Source organism: Takifugu flavidus, chromosome 2 (assembly GCF_003711565.1).
Source record: "Takifugu flavidus isolate HTHZ2018 chromosome 2, ASM371156v2, whole genome shotgun sequence".
In the NCBI taxonomy this organism is placed as follows: domain Eukaryota; kingdom Metazoa; phylum Chordata; class Actinopteri; order Tetraodontiformes; family Tetraodontidae; genus Takifugu; species Takifugu flavidus.
In genome coordinates this window covers 3,751,466-3,766,757 of record NC_079521.1, presented here as the reverse complement: position 1 = coordinate 3,766,757, position 15,292 = coordinate 3,751,466, and the positions used below count along the sequence as shown (strand labels likewise).

At 42.2% G+C, this 15,292-nt stretch overlaps 2 protein-coding genes across 4 annotated transcripts in view; both read right to left on the bottom strand.

Annotated features, from left to right (window-relative positions):
- Positions 1-987: 987 nt before the first annotated feature.
- On the bottom strand, positions 988-5,151 carry lrrc28 (leucine rich repeat containing 28). 2 transcript variants are annotated; one of them, XM_057014275.1, is made up of 10 exons: positions 4,996-5,151; positions 4,561-4,791; positions 4,401-4,441; positions 4,212-4,249; positions 3,996-4,133; positions 3,181-3,387; positions 2,991-3,093; positions 2,050-2,219; positions 1,673-1,832; positions 988-1,576 (listed from the first exon to the last, which is right to left on the bottom strand). In XM_057014275.1, the coding sequence occupies exons 2-10, from the start codon at positions 4,726-4,728 to the stop codon at positions 1,510-1,512; spliced, it is 1,092 nt and encodes a 363-aa protein (XP_056870255.1). In that variant the 5' UTR covers positions 4,729-4,791; positions 4,996-5,151; the 3' UTR covers positions 988-1,509. The 2 variants fall into 2 exon arrangements, with proteins under 2 accessions (XP_056870255.1, XP_056870266.1); XM_057014286.1 differs by having other exon boundaries at positions 4,561-4,654.
- A 634-nt stretch (positions 5,152-5,785) lies between these two features.
- LOC130514606 (insulin-like growth factor 1 receptor) overlaps positions 5,786-15,292 on the bottom strand; it is a 35,782-nt gene continuing 26,275 nt past the window's right edge. Inside the window, exons 10-21 of one of the 2 annotated variants that reach the window (XM_057014263.1) lie at positions 14,937-15,144; positions 13,554-13,873; positions 13,345-13,478; positions 12,484-12,643; positions 12,290-12,389; positions 12,092-12,162; positions 11,790-12,019; positions 11,599-11,706; positions 11,233-11,392; positions 10,993-11,122; positions 10,775-10,909; positions 5,786-9,519 (exon numbers count right to left, since the gene is read on the bottom strand). In XM_057014263.1, coding sequence (XP_056870243.1) covers positions 9,015-9,519; positions 10,775-10,909; positions 10,993-11,122; positions 11,233-11,392; positions 11,599-11,706; positions 11,790-12,019; positions 12,092-12,162; positions 12,290-12,389; positions 12,484-12,643; positions 13,345-13,478; positions 13,554-13,873; positions 14,937-15,144 — 2,261 coding nt within the window. In that variant the 3' untranslated portion in view covers positions 5,786-9,014. Of the gene's footprint in view, positions 9,520-10,774; positions 10,910-10,992; positions 11,123-11,232; positions 11,396-11,598; positions 11,707-11,789; positions 12,020-12,091; positions 12,163-12,289; positions 12,390-12,483; positions 12,644-13,344; positions 13,479-13,553; positions 13,874-14,936; positions 15,145-15,292 lie in introns of both variants that reach the window. The other variant, XM_057014253.1, reaches the window with a different exon arrangement.

Below are 15,292 nucleotides of genomic sequence, written 5' to 3'. Positions count from 1 at the left end.
TTCTTGCCAGTCTCAGTGTTACTGATTCCTTATGAGGTCAAAGGCAAGAGACAGGGGAATATTTATTACTCCTGTTAAAATCGTTAAACTGGGTCATGTAAGACAGCTGGAGGCAGGACGGGAGAGCTGAAGGACACGTACTAGATAGAGATGATACTCTTCTTCCTTGCCTAGGCTTCTGTATCCTCAACCTGGCTGAAGGGAGAAACGTGTCCTGTTCTCCATCTGCTGAAATCTTCCATGTGTTGTTCACATCGCAGCCCATTGCTTTACATTAAATTACAGAACATTGATGTTCCAGTCGAAGCACAATAACTCACATGGCATTGTTTTGATTAAAGGATTGGTATTTCTGCAAATAAGCTGATGATTGATAAATCTGATAAAGAAAAGTTTTCCTTATCACTTCACCAGGTCACCTTAGCAACAAGAAGGAGCCTGATCCGAGCTGAGCAGCCACCACCAGGAATGGAAGATGTATCTTCTTTGATGTGATAATACTAGACAAATGTCTACTTAATTCCCTCCTCACTCTCCTCGTTTTGATATTTAACATTCATTTAGTGGTGGTTTCACTTGGGCTGATCCAGGAAGTGCTTAAAACAGTTTACATTTTATATGTTTTCTTGTTCAGTTTTGATTCCATAGTAGAACAATGACTTCTGCTCTTTTGCAAGCTGCTTGTGTGAGTTTCATTTTGTGTGTGTGTGCACGCACATGTGTGAACAGTGGCTATATTTCCACGTGAACCTGCAGTCAGCAGATATTTGAGATTTCCAGCGGGCACACTTTGATTTGAAACAGATCCCGCTGATGGAACTGCCCCTCCCTCCCCAGACCTCTGCTACTTTCACATGAACACACACACACACACACTGAAGGTGACACACCTGAAATCTCAGATGTGTCATCGCACCCGAAACGATGAGGCAAATGCAAAATTCCCCAGATTCATTCCGTGCGATTTAACAGCCACAAATGCAGAGGTTAAACATTAGCATCATTTACTGGCAAAAAAAGTCAAACAAGAACAAATGATAAATTAGGATTGCACAGAAAGACAATAGGGTGTCAGCTCAGTCACAGTGAATCTGTGAAGCTCAGAACCATCAGATCATCGTCCCTACAGATGACAGAAGCATCACGCTGGAGGACTGTATGTCCAAACACACATGGCTGCTGTTGAGTGGTTCTCATGCTTGCTGGCTTGACTCTTTAAATTATAAGCACTCATTAAGCAGACACATTCCATCCAATCGTAAAATATAGAGCTTTGTAAAAAAAGTGATTTCATAGAATTCAAATAGTGCATTTAGAAAAAATCTGTGTGGTTACTGGACCTCTAACGCCGTAACACACACAGAACTGTCCCAGACGGTCCCCCAGCCAGGCCAATGTTCAAACATGGCTGAGGCAGCTGCACTGCCATCATCTCCTCCACCTCCTGTCTCTTCACTTATTACGCATTTGCTGACAACTCCTGGAAACCAGTCCTGGATGAACGAGTCGTCAGTTAAGGTCAAAGTTCCTGAGGCAGTGACTTGAACAGCAGTAGGCCACAAAATTCACGGTCGTCCTTCAGACGGGAAAAAAGAGCCACTTTTATCCATACTGGTGTGAAAACAGTAATTGTGACCTTTTTACATGTAGATGAAGGCAGAGATATTCTGACCTGCGGTGAACTCCTGCCAACAGGGTGTCGCGGAGGGGAAAGAGTTTGGGGTAGATGCTGGTGAACATGGCCTGGCTGCAGTGGTGGCAGTGTCCCAGGGGGAACTGCAGCAGGTCCAGCAGGTTCTTTGGGAGGCTGGTGGGAGGCAGCAGGTCAAGCTCTACAACACAACAGGACAGGAAATATTCGCTTTTCACCAAGAGACAGAAGAGATTTCATCAAGTCCAAAAAGTAGTTCTGTGCTCTAAAAATACAGTACCAGTCCATTTCTCACAGGAGCTGAGGTGGACATACTCGGTTTCTAAATAAACCCTTCAAAACAGTCAGGCCATTGACTCACAGACAGAGTATCATCTGTACATGCAGTAACTCCACACCTGTTGGCTGCTGGTAGATGTGGTGCAGGGACCTCTTGGCGAGCTCTTCCAGAGAAACCACGTTATCCATCTCCGATGCCAATACTTTCACTTCAACAGGAAGCCCAGCCAGAGCATCATACGGCTGCTTATCCACGCCACTCTCCACCACACCGGCCGACCTTCCACACCTACAGCCACGCAAAAACACGAAATAAATCTTTACTTAAAATTTTTCATGTCCATTTCTAATGTTGATTATTTCCAGAAATGAAAGATATTTCCTTGCAAATAAAGAACAAAAAATAAGCTTGTTTTACACTTTAAAGCAAAGATGTGAACTGAAATGTGTCTTCTGAGTGAGTAAAGTTAGGACGCCCTACCCCCCCAATAACTCCTGTCTACCTATTTTGGCTAAAATAACTTCAGAGAGATGGTTCCTGTTGCATCTACCAGACTGACACCAGTCTGGGGTACGATTGATTCACTCCTTTAGTGAATTTAGTGCTGCCTTTGTAGAGGCACCAAGAGCAGAACCAGCCGCAGGTCTTGGTCTCCTCTCAAGGGGAATCTGCTTGGACAGTCACAGCTGGACATGTTGGCACTTGAGTTGAATGTCCTCCACATGAAGACTTTTGTCCGGGCTATGAAATGGCCGATTAAACAGTGTTTGTTTAAATCCCTCACCAGGCATGTAAGGAGCTCCACTCTCCTCTCTAATGACCCCAGAAAGCTATTTGAATGTCCCCAGTTTCACTTCAACAGTCAGCAGCCTCCTTCAAAAGGCTGATTACCCATGTTCTGTCGGTTGTCGAAACTTTCTGTTGTAGGGTTTTTTTTATCCTAATTTACCCAGTTAAAGAATCTCATACTGCTTCACATGAAGTGTAACTGAAATGGAATAAATGAACTTTAACCATGTTAACTTAAACTGAACTTCTGTGTTTTGTGTGCTGTATTACCCGCTGCAGCCAATGACCTTGTTGTACAAGTAGGATGGAAGGGCTCTCAGGTCCACATTACTGTCCACAAAAATAAACTGCAGCTCCCGTGATCTGCCTAGATCTGAAACACACACACACACACACAGAATAACACTGCTTTCTTCGGGGCTACGACAACAGCAGCACGTGCTCAAAGTGATGCACTGACCAAGTGGCAGGAAAGAGAGCTGGTTGGCAGCCATGGATAGCTGGTTGAGTTGCCTGAGCCAGCACAGCTGACGGGGAATGTGTCTCAGCAGGTTGTGGTCGACAGTCAGGGTCTGCAGAGAAGCACAGCTGGACAGCTGATGTGGAAGCGACCTGAGCTGGTTCATCGACACATCCAGAGTTTCCAGTTCCTGCAGGAGTCCGATCTCTGAAAGTTTCAGAGGTAATAGTCATGTTTGGTAAAGACCTATTTCTCCTAACATGTTTATAAATGATACAGAAAACAGATATTTTTTTCACATTATAATTATGAGTATAAAAAAACAGACACAGTTGTTGCCTTCAATTTCTACCACTGATTGCTTCAACATCATCAATAAATCATGACAAAAGATGGACATACTGCAGATGAAAATGCGATATCTTTGTCCGGTAACTTTAGCGAGACACTGTCGCCCTCTCCTGGCCAACTAAAATATTATTGTCTAATGTGTTAACTGATGAGCCACTAAAGTCTTTGATACTCAAGGCTGCAAATGCATGGGTTTTATTGGAATTGTTCATACATTTCTGCTTTATTCGTTGACTAATGTGTAGACAGAGCCTGATGGAGGTGTGCAGTAGTGCAATTTCTTTGCAGAATTATCTTCATCCTACAATAACTTTGCTCGATTGAGTTTTAAATTATCTTTACATTACAGCTCTTCATGCATGTGATGCCATTAAATGAGAAAACCTTGTATTTATTGACTTTTTTAGACTTGGGAAGACAAATTGTGAGCTAAACACAAAAAAATAACAGCTAGAGTATTTTACCTGATGGAAGGTGCTTCAGCTGGTTATTGTACAGTCTCAGATGACGCAAAGACCTAATTCGGCCGATGTCTGAACAGAGATGATGTAGGACGTTATCGCTCAGATCTAATGATTGCAGTCTGGCCAAGTTTCCAATTGCTGCAAACCAATGCACAACAGGGTAAATGTCATGTGAATTAAGGTCACATTGTAATCTTCAGTATTAACACTGAGTACCTTCAGGAATAATGACAATGTTGTTTGAGGGCAAATACCTTAAATGAAGTAGAAAAAAATACCTGATTATCATTCACAAAACACTTTCCCATTTAAAAATCTGAAAAAGTAAATGCACAATGACAACAATAAAGGTTGAAAGAGCACAAAAGTCCACCATGGAAGCACTTATTTAGAGCACAGACTCACAGTTCGATAAGATTCGGCAGCTTCTGGGCAAGATTATCCGGCTGAGAAGAAGAGATGACAAAAATAATAAAAAATAATTATCACTGAATGGATTCTGAGCTACAACACTGTAAGAAAAGTGGGTCCCGATCACATTAATAATGAATCCAAAACTGGGTACCAGTGTCGTGAGCGAGTTCCTCTTCATGTAAAGTCTTTCCAGAAACTGCAAACCTTCATCCTTCAGCAGCTCGATGGGAAAAGTGTTCAGGTTCCTGTAATTCAGAAAGAGGGTTTTGTGACGCTCTTGTTTGGCGATGAAAATAGTTTCATGGAGTTCAACTGCCATTTCTGAAGAGAGCTCTCCCCCTCCGGGACACGATGCTGATTTCTTCTAATGCACGATTCTTTCCTGAAATAAATGTGGGAACAAAAAAAGACGTGCATAAAGAGGAGCCAGTGTTTCTCCTTTGAAACAGGGACAGTTTAAAGTAACAGGTACTTTAAAACACCAGTACACTTGACTTCAGCTAACTGGCTAATGTTAGCATGCTAGGGAAACAGCTGCTATTACCGCTGTATTACAGTTTAAATAACATTAAAAACACGCATTTACCTTAACTATACTTTGATTTATTCACATATTCATCCCACGTGTGGTTATGTCTGGTCATACTAAATATGTATGTTTTTATATCATCGCATGCCCCAGTGACGAATAGACTGATAGCGACCTAGCATGAGACTTATGGCCCCGCCTTTTCCCGATTCCTCCAGCGTCTCATTGGCTGAATTCTAGTGACGTCACATGCATGGCTACTTGGTTTGGTTAAACGCTGTTTACTCTGTCCCTAACAAAACTAATTCATGTTACTGTGAGTAATGTCTCCGTTTGGAAAAGAGCGTAGCTAAACAAACGCAACCATCTTTTATTCTATGTACAGTAGCTTAATATTTTTACGCTAAAACATGAATATTATAGTGATTTCTATATGGAAAGCGTACGGTTTAATTTGAAGTCAAGCTTTTATTCTGAAGGAGCAAAGTGCAGCGGGGCCTGAAGTGCCGCTTCCGCTTGTTTTAGTAGCTTTTTCGCCTTTGATTAATGCCTCGGAGGCGCTGGTGAAACAGCATGGAGGTCCTTTATAAAGGTTAATTTTGGCTGTTTTTGCAGAAGTTTGGGTTCAACAAGTCCCTTTTTAACAACAATTTGGAGCTTCAGCACTAAAATGTAATTATTAGAGATTTAAGTTTGACATATTCATTACTTTCTTTGAAAGCTTTCAGTTGAAGCCACTGTAATGGTGAGGGCAGAACCAGAACTCTCATTAAATCCCCTTGTCCCATTAGATCCTTTTTTACATTTATTTCATGAGAAAGTTGACTACAAAAATGTAAATGAAAAACAGCTTTGCATACATTTTTATTAATCTCAAATCCTGTGTAGAAAAGAAAAAAGAATCAGAAAACATTCTTTCCTTCAGCCAACAATTTTTCCCAGTACTCGTAAAATATAGATAACAGGAAAAATTCTGACAATGGCATGTACAAAAAAAATCAAAATAGAACTTTTACAGATCAGGTCAACAGAAGCAGATTTGGAAGGCTGTGAATAATTTACACACATCAAAACCTTCTAACAAACTTGCCATCAATATAACAAAACAGAAAACATTAAAAAGTCTTGTTCAGTTTAACGTCCACACTGAGGTGGTCCAGTGGTAAAACGTGAAGCAAAACCAGACCACAAACGCTCACATGACCATCCTGACCTTGTAAAAACTGCTGACACGTTGAGTCTACGTGTAAAAAGTTGCTTTGTGAGGGGAGATTCATGCACAGATGGCAACAGGTGGAGGCACAAGAAAACCAGCGGTGCCAGTATATCAGGCAGCCACTATTCCCAACAAGAATAAGTAAATCATGAGCAGATGCAGCATCTAAAACAGAAACATGAACAGAAATATAAAGAATCCACTTCCTGCTTGAACAGTATCTTGCTGGGGGGACTCGTTACAGCTCTTCAGAATCAGTAAAATCTAAAGTTGTGGATTATCTGCAGGACAGAGTAGAATATTAAACTGGCTTTTACCCCCTGCTGCCTCTGGCCCTGTCAGGATGCTTTGGTTTGTGGTTTGATTTTGAACTTGTTAACAGCATTCAGTAATGTTGTCATTGCAGATGTTTCAATTCTCTACACGTTAAACTGAAAAATTGAGGTAGATGACTGGCTGAATGGTTTACAGAACCTTTCAAATAAACATTGAAAAGACATAATGACTACTGGAGAATTCTCTACAGTGATTTACTCAAGGATCATGACCGAAAACATTTGGGACTTTGGGAGTCTCAATGGGGCCTCGGTGGAGAAATCATCAAAGAATCTCTGATCTCAACAACAAATGCTTGGATATAAAAGTGATGTGAACCTTTGCCAGCAACATGCAAAAACGATAATAACCAGATGAACAAAGGAAGCTAATCAGCAGAGTGTAATCAACCTTCTGCCAACTTTTTCAGTTTCAGAAAAATATGATGTGAAGGCTTGTTTCTGCACTAAATTTGAAAATTCACCATTTTGCTTTCACTTCGTACCTTGAGCCCGGTGTCTGAAGCAGCACAGATACAAAGAAACAGGAAGAGACAATATTTGACAGAAAGCTTTCGGACAGAACATTATTTTTAAGTAAACAAAAGGCTTCACCCACCCTAAAATACCCCCCTCTCCTCCAGGCTTTTCTCTGGTTTATTGTGTTTTTCAGCGCTCTGGTTTTACCCCCCAACAAACATTAAACTGACTCGCAGCTGTTTTAATAACCATGTAAGTAAATTAATATAATTTTCATGACAAATGAGCTCCAGGTTGGACTGGCTTAATGAAGGAAGATGTGCAGAGTGATTACATGTGCCGAGACCTGCAGGAAGGGAGAGAAAACAACTGAAAACATTGAGGAGTTTACTGTAGAGAAATAAAACCCCAAATCACTGAAAACAAAAATAAGGCTTTCTTTGACTTTTACACCACAGCTAAATTAATGTCTGTTAAATACACATGGATTTAGATACATCTGAATGTTCTGATAACCTTTTCTTTGATATTGTCATTACCGGGATTCCATACAGGAAGTGCAAGGAATCATTCAAATGCCCCAACACCAAATCTGGTTCCACACTGTTGAGTATTTAATGATCTAATTTAATTGCAGAGGTTCTCTCTCTCTCTCTCTCACACACACTCTCTCTCTCTCTCTCTCTCTCACACACACACACACACACACACACACACACACCTGAGACTGAGTTGGGAACCAGCAGTGATGCCTGACCTTTGCCTGACCTCTGTCTCTGGAGAGAAAATGGTGATTTTGGTACCATCACTGTTGTCATCTAGAGGGGCATTGAGTTAATGGCGCTTACTTTCACAAGGCAAAGAGACGTTCCTTAACAGACACAGAAAGGAAACCAGCTCAAGAACACATTTTGCCTTTACAAGCATTAAAAAAGGGCTGTAGTGGAAAAGTTTGCAGAGCTGACCTGAAGGAGTTTTTTTTTTCTTACCTCTTTTATACATAGATAATAACTATATTACAACCACAAAAGGAATAAAGAATAGCAGCTTCTTTCTGTACATGATGAACATCTCCAACCATATAAAAGTTAGAAAAGTGACTCAAACAACTGGTGCGCACATAAATGCTCTGCCCACATATGGATGTTGTAAATGCAGCAGACACATGACTATTCTAAAAAAATAGCTGTTTGTATACGACAAGGACCCCCCTGAACTCAGAGAAAGTCCCACTAAAGGGACATTATTGTCCTCTTTTTGCTCTTCCCTCCACAGTTCTGATTTAAGAGTTTTTTATTACTGTAAGTATTGAAAGCATGACATGAGATGAGGATGTGGCTCAGTCTGGGAAAACTGAGGTAACCTAGGTCCAACTTGGAACTGTGGAGGAAAAGCAACTTCCCTTTGAGTGAAGAACTTTAAATTCGAAGACAGCAGGTCAAAGTGCTTCTGTTGCTCTTGCTGGCATTTTCATGCCCATATGTTGGAGACTGAAGAGAAATTTGGAGGAAATTTTGAAGCATCATTTTGGCAAATAAAACTGCAAATTTCTCCCTCTGGTGGTGGACTGGCCATCAACGTTGACAGCAACAACGCCGAATAACTGGTGAAAAACATTCCTCCGATATGCTTTCTTAATAACGCCTGCCCAAATGTGACCAGGATAAAGGCCTACACATGGAAATTCAGATAAAAATGTAACAAACAACAGTTTATAAAATAAGTTAAGCCATGAAGAGAGACAGAGCTCCCATAAAGGATTTGTACTTCTTTTTTTGTACCTTTTCTTGTGGTTTTCTCAAACAGGGCAGTCTGACAGCCAGCTGGTGGAAACCAAAACCAGAACAATACGAAACAAGGTGTGAAAGCACAGCGACGCATGGACCTCCTGGCAGTCTTCACACTCGAGACTTCACACTGAGTCTTTGTGCCTTGCCAAGAACTCAACTGCAGCTGGTTAACATGGTGTTGCTGTAAGACTCCAAAAAATGCAGGTGCACCCGTTGAGATGTTCTCCAGAGCAGCAGGTAAGAGGGTTTGCAGTCTGCTGGCTGCCTGTTGTTCAGTCAGCAGGCAGATGACTGTGGGAGAGGCATCGCGCGTTCATTTTTACGGCCTCCATTCATGTGTGCGTACGGCGGCAGGTCGTCCAGGGACGGCCGAGCGCTTGCATCAGAACCCGCCCCTGACAGGCCGTTGGCTGCCTGCTGGCTGGATGGCTGCTTGTCCACGGCAGCGGTTGACGTACAGGGTGAAGATGGGGAGCTGGCTGCTCGCGAGGGAGCGGGTGGCGTCTCTGAGCTGGGGGAGGGTGGGGTCTGTTGGGATACGGGGGTCTGTTGTGGCTGTACCGAGGAGGAAGAGGACGGCGTGTCCAGAAGAATGTCGTCCACGTTGTCCAGTTTGTCTATGTGTGGTTGTGGCGCTTCGGCTGGTTTGTTATCTGCACTGTAGAAGAAACTAACCTCGCTGAAGGATGGCTCGAGCTCGTCCTTTATGCTGCTGATGATCTCCACAAAGGATGGTCGCATCTTAGGATTGTACTGCCAACACATTCGCATCAGCTCAAACCTACACCAAAGAACACAACGCACATGAGATGGAACCACAAAATCTCCATGACTTTTACACAGATTCCAATAATATTTGGACTTTCCTGTGGGCTTCACCAGTTCTCGAAATTCCCGTTGCAAATCATCAAAACAAGCCCAACTGAAGTCACTTTCCTTAGCCTGTGAACTTAATATCAACTGTCTATAATAGAAAATATCTATTTTTCGGGCAATGCTACTTGTTTACTCTTAATTAGCTGTAGTCCCGGCAGATGAAGATTACTGTATTCTCTAATCTTCTGTGCCCTTATAACCTGAAGGTAGTCTGCAGATATACAAATTCCTCTGTGATCCAGGCTGTATTGGCTCAATGGTTCGGTAAGTTTGTAACTGTTGTGGAATCTTAATGCTGGTAAAAAAACCTTAGGCTCCGTTTACACAACAACCTTTTGGGGTGAAAACGCAAAGCTTTAGTTCCAATTGGGCTGTTTGTTTGCAATAGAACAGCTGAAACTGGAGCGATAAGAAGACTCTAGAGTGGAACGCTTCGCACAATCCACTACAAAGAGGAGCATTTTCGGCTATTTTGGACATGCACTCCAGCTGAAGGCACCTAAGCTTGCATGAGTAGTTGTAGACCATACGTAGTATAGAAGAAGTCCGGTACCACTCAATTCACTTTCTCTGGAAGCGTTTTAGTTTTACAGTTCAGAGTTGCGATTAGAAGCAACTCCGGCTCGTGCACCTCGTGTGGGTCCACTGGAATATTTTGGTGCTCGCCATTATATCCGTCGTTGTTTTCAACCTGTTCACTGCTGTGATTAAGTTCTATATAGGTGTACGTTTGTTACCGCCAACTGCTGGCCTGACGTGTTCTACGGCATATTTGTCTGCGTGCACGGAGATCATTAGCCATACGTGGCCGTCTGCATGGGGAACTGTTTTCAATAAATTCTGAAAATGTTGTTGCATTAAAGGAGCCTTACTTAATGCTCACTTGACTTCCGACAGGTCTTATAGATAAATCCAAGATCTATCCAAACATCAGCTTTTCATGCTGTGGCCACTAATGTTTAGCCACTACTTATCACAGCTCTATAAACCACACATGTGGTCTCTGGTGGATTCAACTGTAAAGCAAAGCACCATGGAACCACACTGCCCCCAGAAGAGTGGGGACATACATGAAATAGACGTTCAAATTCCAGATTTTTCTGACTTGACTATAAAAACCAGAATGCAGTGGATGAATAATTTTGTTTTGCTGGTCTTACAGCATATCAGGGCAGTTCTGCGGTTTCTCTAGGAGGCCTCCTTCCATGACGAAACGGAGCACTTGTTCATTGGACAGACCCTGGTAGGGCTGCTCTGCCAGGGTTGCGATCTCCCACAATACAACCCCAAAGGACCTGCACACAACAGGTGTATGACAGTAACTCAACCAAAGCTCTCAGCTGTAAACAGAGAAAATGAAGCCACCATTTTTACTTACCACACATCAGAGTTGGTGGTAAAGACTCCATCTTTCAGAGACTCAGGGGACATCCAGCGGACGGGGAGCAAACCTTTACCTCCTTTACGGTAGTAATCGGTCTCATAAATGTCTCTCGTCATGCCGAAATCTGCTCGCGAGAGTGGACAGACACACACGAATAAGTTTACCCAGTGACTTTTCTCACCTATTAGACATTTTACACCCCCACTGGACCTTCTACTCCTCACATTCTATTACCTCCAATTTTTACTGTGAAGTCCTCAGCCACCATGCAGTTTCTAGCAGCCAGATCTCTGTGGACAAACTTGTTAGCATTGAGGTAAGCCATGCCATCAGCGATCTGTCCAGCCATCTGCAGCATCTTCTTTAAGGGCGGGAGAGACAGACTCGACCACTGCTGCTGCAGACAGGTACAACAAAGAGTCTTTAGCTAAGTAAAAGGGTTTGTGCTCCCCTCAAGTGTATATTGTAATCGTCTCCACTGAACAGTAGAGCCTTGAGACCATTGTCAAGGTTTCAATGCAATCAAATCCTACTGAAATCAACAAACAACAGACATCAGTTGTTCGTGGACCTGATGCGAAGCATCAGCTCAGACTCTACCTCCTTAGGACGGAGAGAGCGCAAGTAGCTCTTCAGGTCCCCGCGGGTCATCAGCTCCATAATGACGAGTGTGGGCTGGCCCTGTGAAACTACTCCCAGGAGACGAACCTGCGCGAATGCCACACATGATAGAATTGACTTACCCTCTTTGGTTTATGCATCTGTGTATGTGTGTGTGTGTGTGTACACACCACATGGTGACAGTTAAACTCCTTCATGACTGAGGCCTCATTCAGAAACTCGATTCTCTCCCTCATGCTGGCAGACTCATTGACGGTCTTGATAGCAACACGGGTTTCTGGCTCATCCTTGACCACACCCTTTGCAAGGCCCTCGTACACCATACCAAAGGAGCCCTGACCAAGCTCACGGCTCAGGCAGATCTTCTCTCGGGCCACCTCCCATTCGTCCGGCACGTACACTAGAGGAAATTAGTAAAGTTTTAATGAAAAGTTAATAACTATGTGTATCACACACACACATGCGCACGCACTTTCTGCAGCACTGAAGTACTCTGGGTTAACAGAGGCATACAGGACGCCATTTCCAAGTCTGTCACTGTTCCTGACAAAAACAAAACAACAACAATTAATATTACTTTCACTCTGATTTATGCTAATGCATACTGCAGTCTCAACAATAACAGAAATTATTGTCATTATAAACATATTTCATCATTTGAAAAAAGTACCTTTTCTTGTTGAGCACCACCAGCATTGTGACTAATAGGCAGATGAAGAAGACGATGGCAATGGGAATGAAGATCATAGCAAAGAGGATGTTTTGATATCCTGTTGGGTCAAACAGTTTGGTTATTAAACATGGAGTATACTTGTAATATTTAAACACAGATGTCAACAAAGCAGACATTTCTCCGAGGCTTACTTTCAGCCACATAGAGGTCCAGAATGTGTGTCCACGAGCCATTTCCAGCCAGGGAAATTGCTCTGACTCGGACCGAGTAGTTTCCTGGACTGAGGTTGGAAAGACGAACGCCGCGCTGAGTCTGATACATCTGACCAGAGACACATTCATGCTTCTCGCTCTGGTAAATGAACGGGACAAGAGATGACATTTACAGGCTGAATCTTAGGAACGTGAGAAATAAATCACAAGGAGATTACCATTTTAGCAGTTGTAGCATTACATTAAAATGGGTCACAAGAACAATTCCTACAACTATTTACCAGGCGAGTTGTATTAATGACCTGTAATGTTTAAAGAACCTCTAAATAACATGTCAGACTCTCATTTCAGGGAGCTGATATTTTCCATCACAACTCATGAAGGAAAATGACCTTGTTTTATAACGGCTAACAGCATATAATTAAAATGTGACAGTGACAAATGTGTCCTGTCAAGACCTTTCTAAAGCCCAGAATTAAATATTATGCCTTAATGGTGTTTACATCAATCTCAATCAAACAATCCTTGTGTAATAAGTGCTCACTTGATGACAAAATAATCTTTTGACTGACAGCCTCTCACAGATTTCACAGTACAATATCCAGAACGTGAAATTGTTGCTATGGTTGCTTCTTTTCAGAAACAATTGCAGATCTGAAAGAATGTTGGTGATTTTTTATATGTCACGATTCTGTTTACATATTATCAGTCATGTCAGAACCCATATTCCCTTTATTCCTTTACCACAAAGCACATCAGCTATCTTAGTCGGCACATTTCTCAGAGGGGAAATGCAGTCTTGTGGCTTTACATTGGCTGAACCCTTTGGTGGGAGCTTACCTCAGAGGCCAGTTTAAACTTGATTTCATACATGAGGACTAGTCCGTTGGGGTGATGTGGCTCTGGCCAGCGCAGGAACCCCCAGTCCTCATGGCCTTCCCAGGTCACTGTACCAGGTATATCATCGGCCTTTTCTGTGGGAAAAATATCGCCAAGGTAAACAGAAAAGTTGGAAGTGAAGCAACACTCACTAGCGTAAATTCATTCACCTGCGGGTTTGGTTCTGGAGAAGACAAACTCTGCAGCGCTGCAACGTTGAACTTGACGATTGCAGGCATGGATGTCGATTCGGTAAACTGTAAAAGGCTTTAAGCCAGAGATCTGCAGCTCGCGCTCCGTCACAGACTGCTCAGTGAACTCAAACTCTCTGTCCACTGGCTCTACGTTGTCACCACTGTTGCTGCTGCTGCTGCTGTTGCTGCCAGCCTGGACAGAGGAAACTGTGCTGTTGTTGATGGGAAGCCTATTGTGAGGCCAGTGTGTGGAGTTGGCTACACCAAATACATCTCGCCGGCGTCGATCTGGAGGCCTGGAGAGAGAAGATAATCAACAAACTTTAGAAAAAGGGGGCCAACACAACAAAATCCAGCGTAATTACAGTTGAAGTGGTTTCTTCTCATCTGAAAGAAGCGTTAAAAATTAGAAACATGATGAAAATGTACAGCAGACATACACTGAACATGAGGTAAACAACAATGGTAACACACAAGCAATTTCTTACAGCGGACCTTATTTAACAAACAGATTCTCTTCAAAAGAAAAGCTGCGCAGCTAATTTCTAACTAAGGGTTTTTCTTCAAATATCCTGACGCTAGCAAGTTAATTGCAAGTCATTTTCCCAATCATGACCGCATTCACAATGAATACAAGTGGATACAGTGGATTACAATATTATAAACAATAAAAAAGAAGGGTAATAATTTTATGATATATCAAACATAAACAGCAGATTAAGACAGGATAAATAAGAATATATTGAATTTCAAAAGTTTGTTGAACAGCTCTTCCAGATGAGGATGTCAATTTTGTAGTTTTATGGCTGTCGAAAAAATAACATTTTCCAAATTTATATTTTCATATATTTCAAAAAATAACAATAAGGTGGGTTGGAGTGGCCTTCAGAATAATGTCAAATGGTGTTTAGGAATAAAGTCCCTGTACTTGCCTCCACCTAAATCTCTTGTGTGTGTTAAACTGTAAAAGTAAAAAAAGGGCTTTACACAGAAATACTGTATGTTGGGGACATCACAAACATGTGAAAGAGTGCAGAACATTAAAAGATCAGAAGAACTATCAACAGATCACAAGGGACCATTTCTTCCAGTCAGAATAGTGTAATGTATAAGACGAATTCCCAGAATGAACATTAGTGTGACAAAATAACTAAGAGATGCATCACCAAATGTGAAACATTCACTTTAGGCTTGGATTCATTCATCCATAAAAATGGTTCGAAATCTAAACATTAAATTGTACCAATGTAATTTAAGGCAGTCCTACTCTGAATCAACAGGTGAGGCTTCAATGGAGCTCAGATGAATCATTTAGACCATTTGAATCTTTAGATTAAAACAAAAAAAAGACCTGTGTACCTTGGTGTAAAGATGGAGTTGTGCAGGAAGTTTTCAAAAACCTTTCGGTAAGAGGCGTCAGCAGCCTCAGCTTCCAGATCCTCCACCGATTTGGGACAGGGGCAGCACGGACCCTTCTCTGGTCCATCAGCATCTGGTTTAGTGGGCTTAGTGTCCTCTTCCTGGTCCCCTACACCCGTGGCTGCAATTCTTATGGGGAGCTTCAGCTCTGAAACAAGCAATGTGTTGTTTTTTTATGACATTCATATAATCAACCATGGAGTGTTTTTATGTAGCACTGTAATGATCCTTGAGTATTCAGATCACTACATTAACGTTCATCTGTTCACACACAAAGGGCAGACATTCAAGTAACC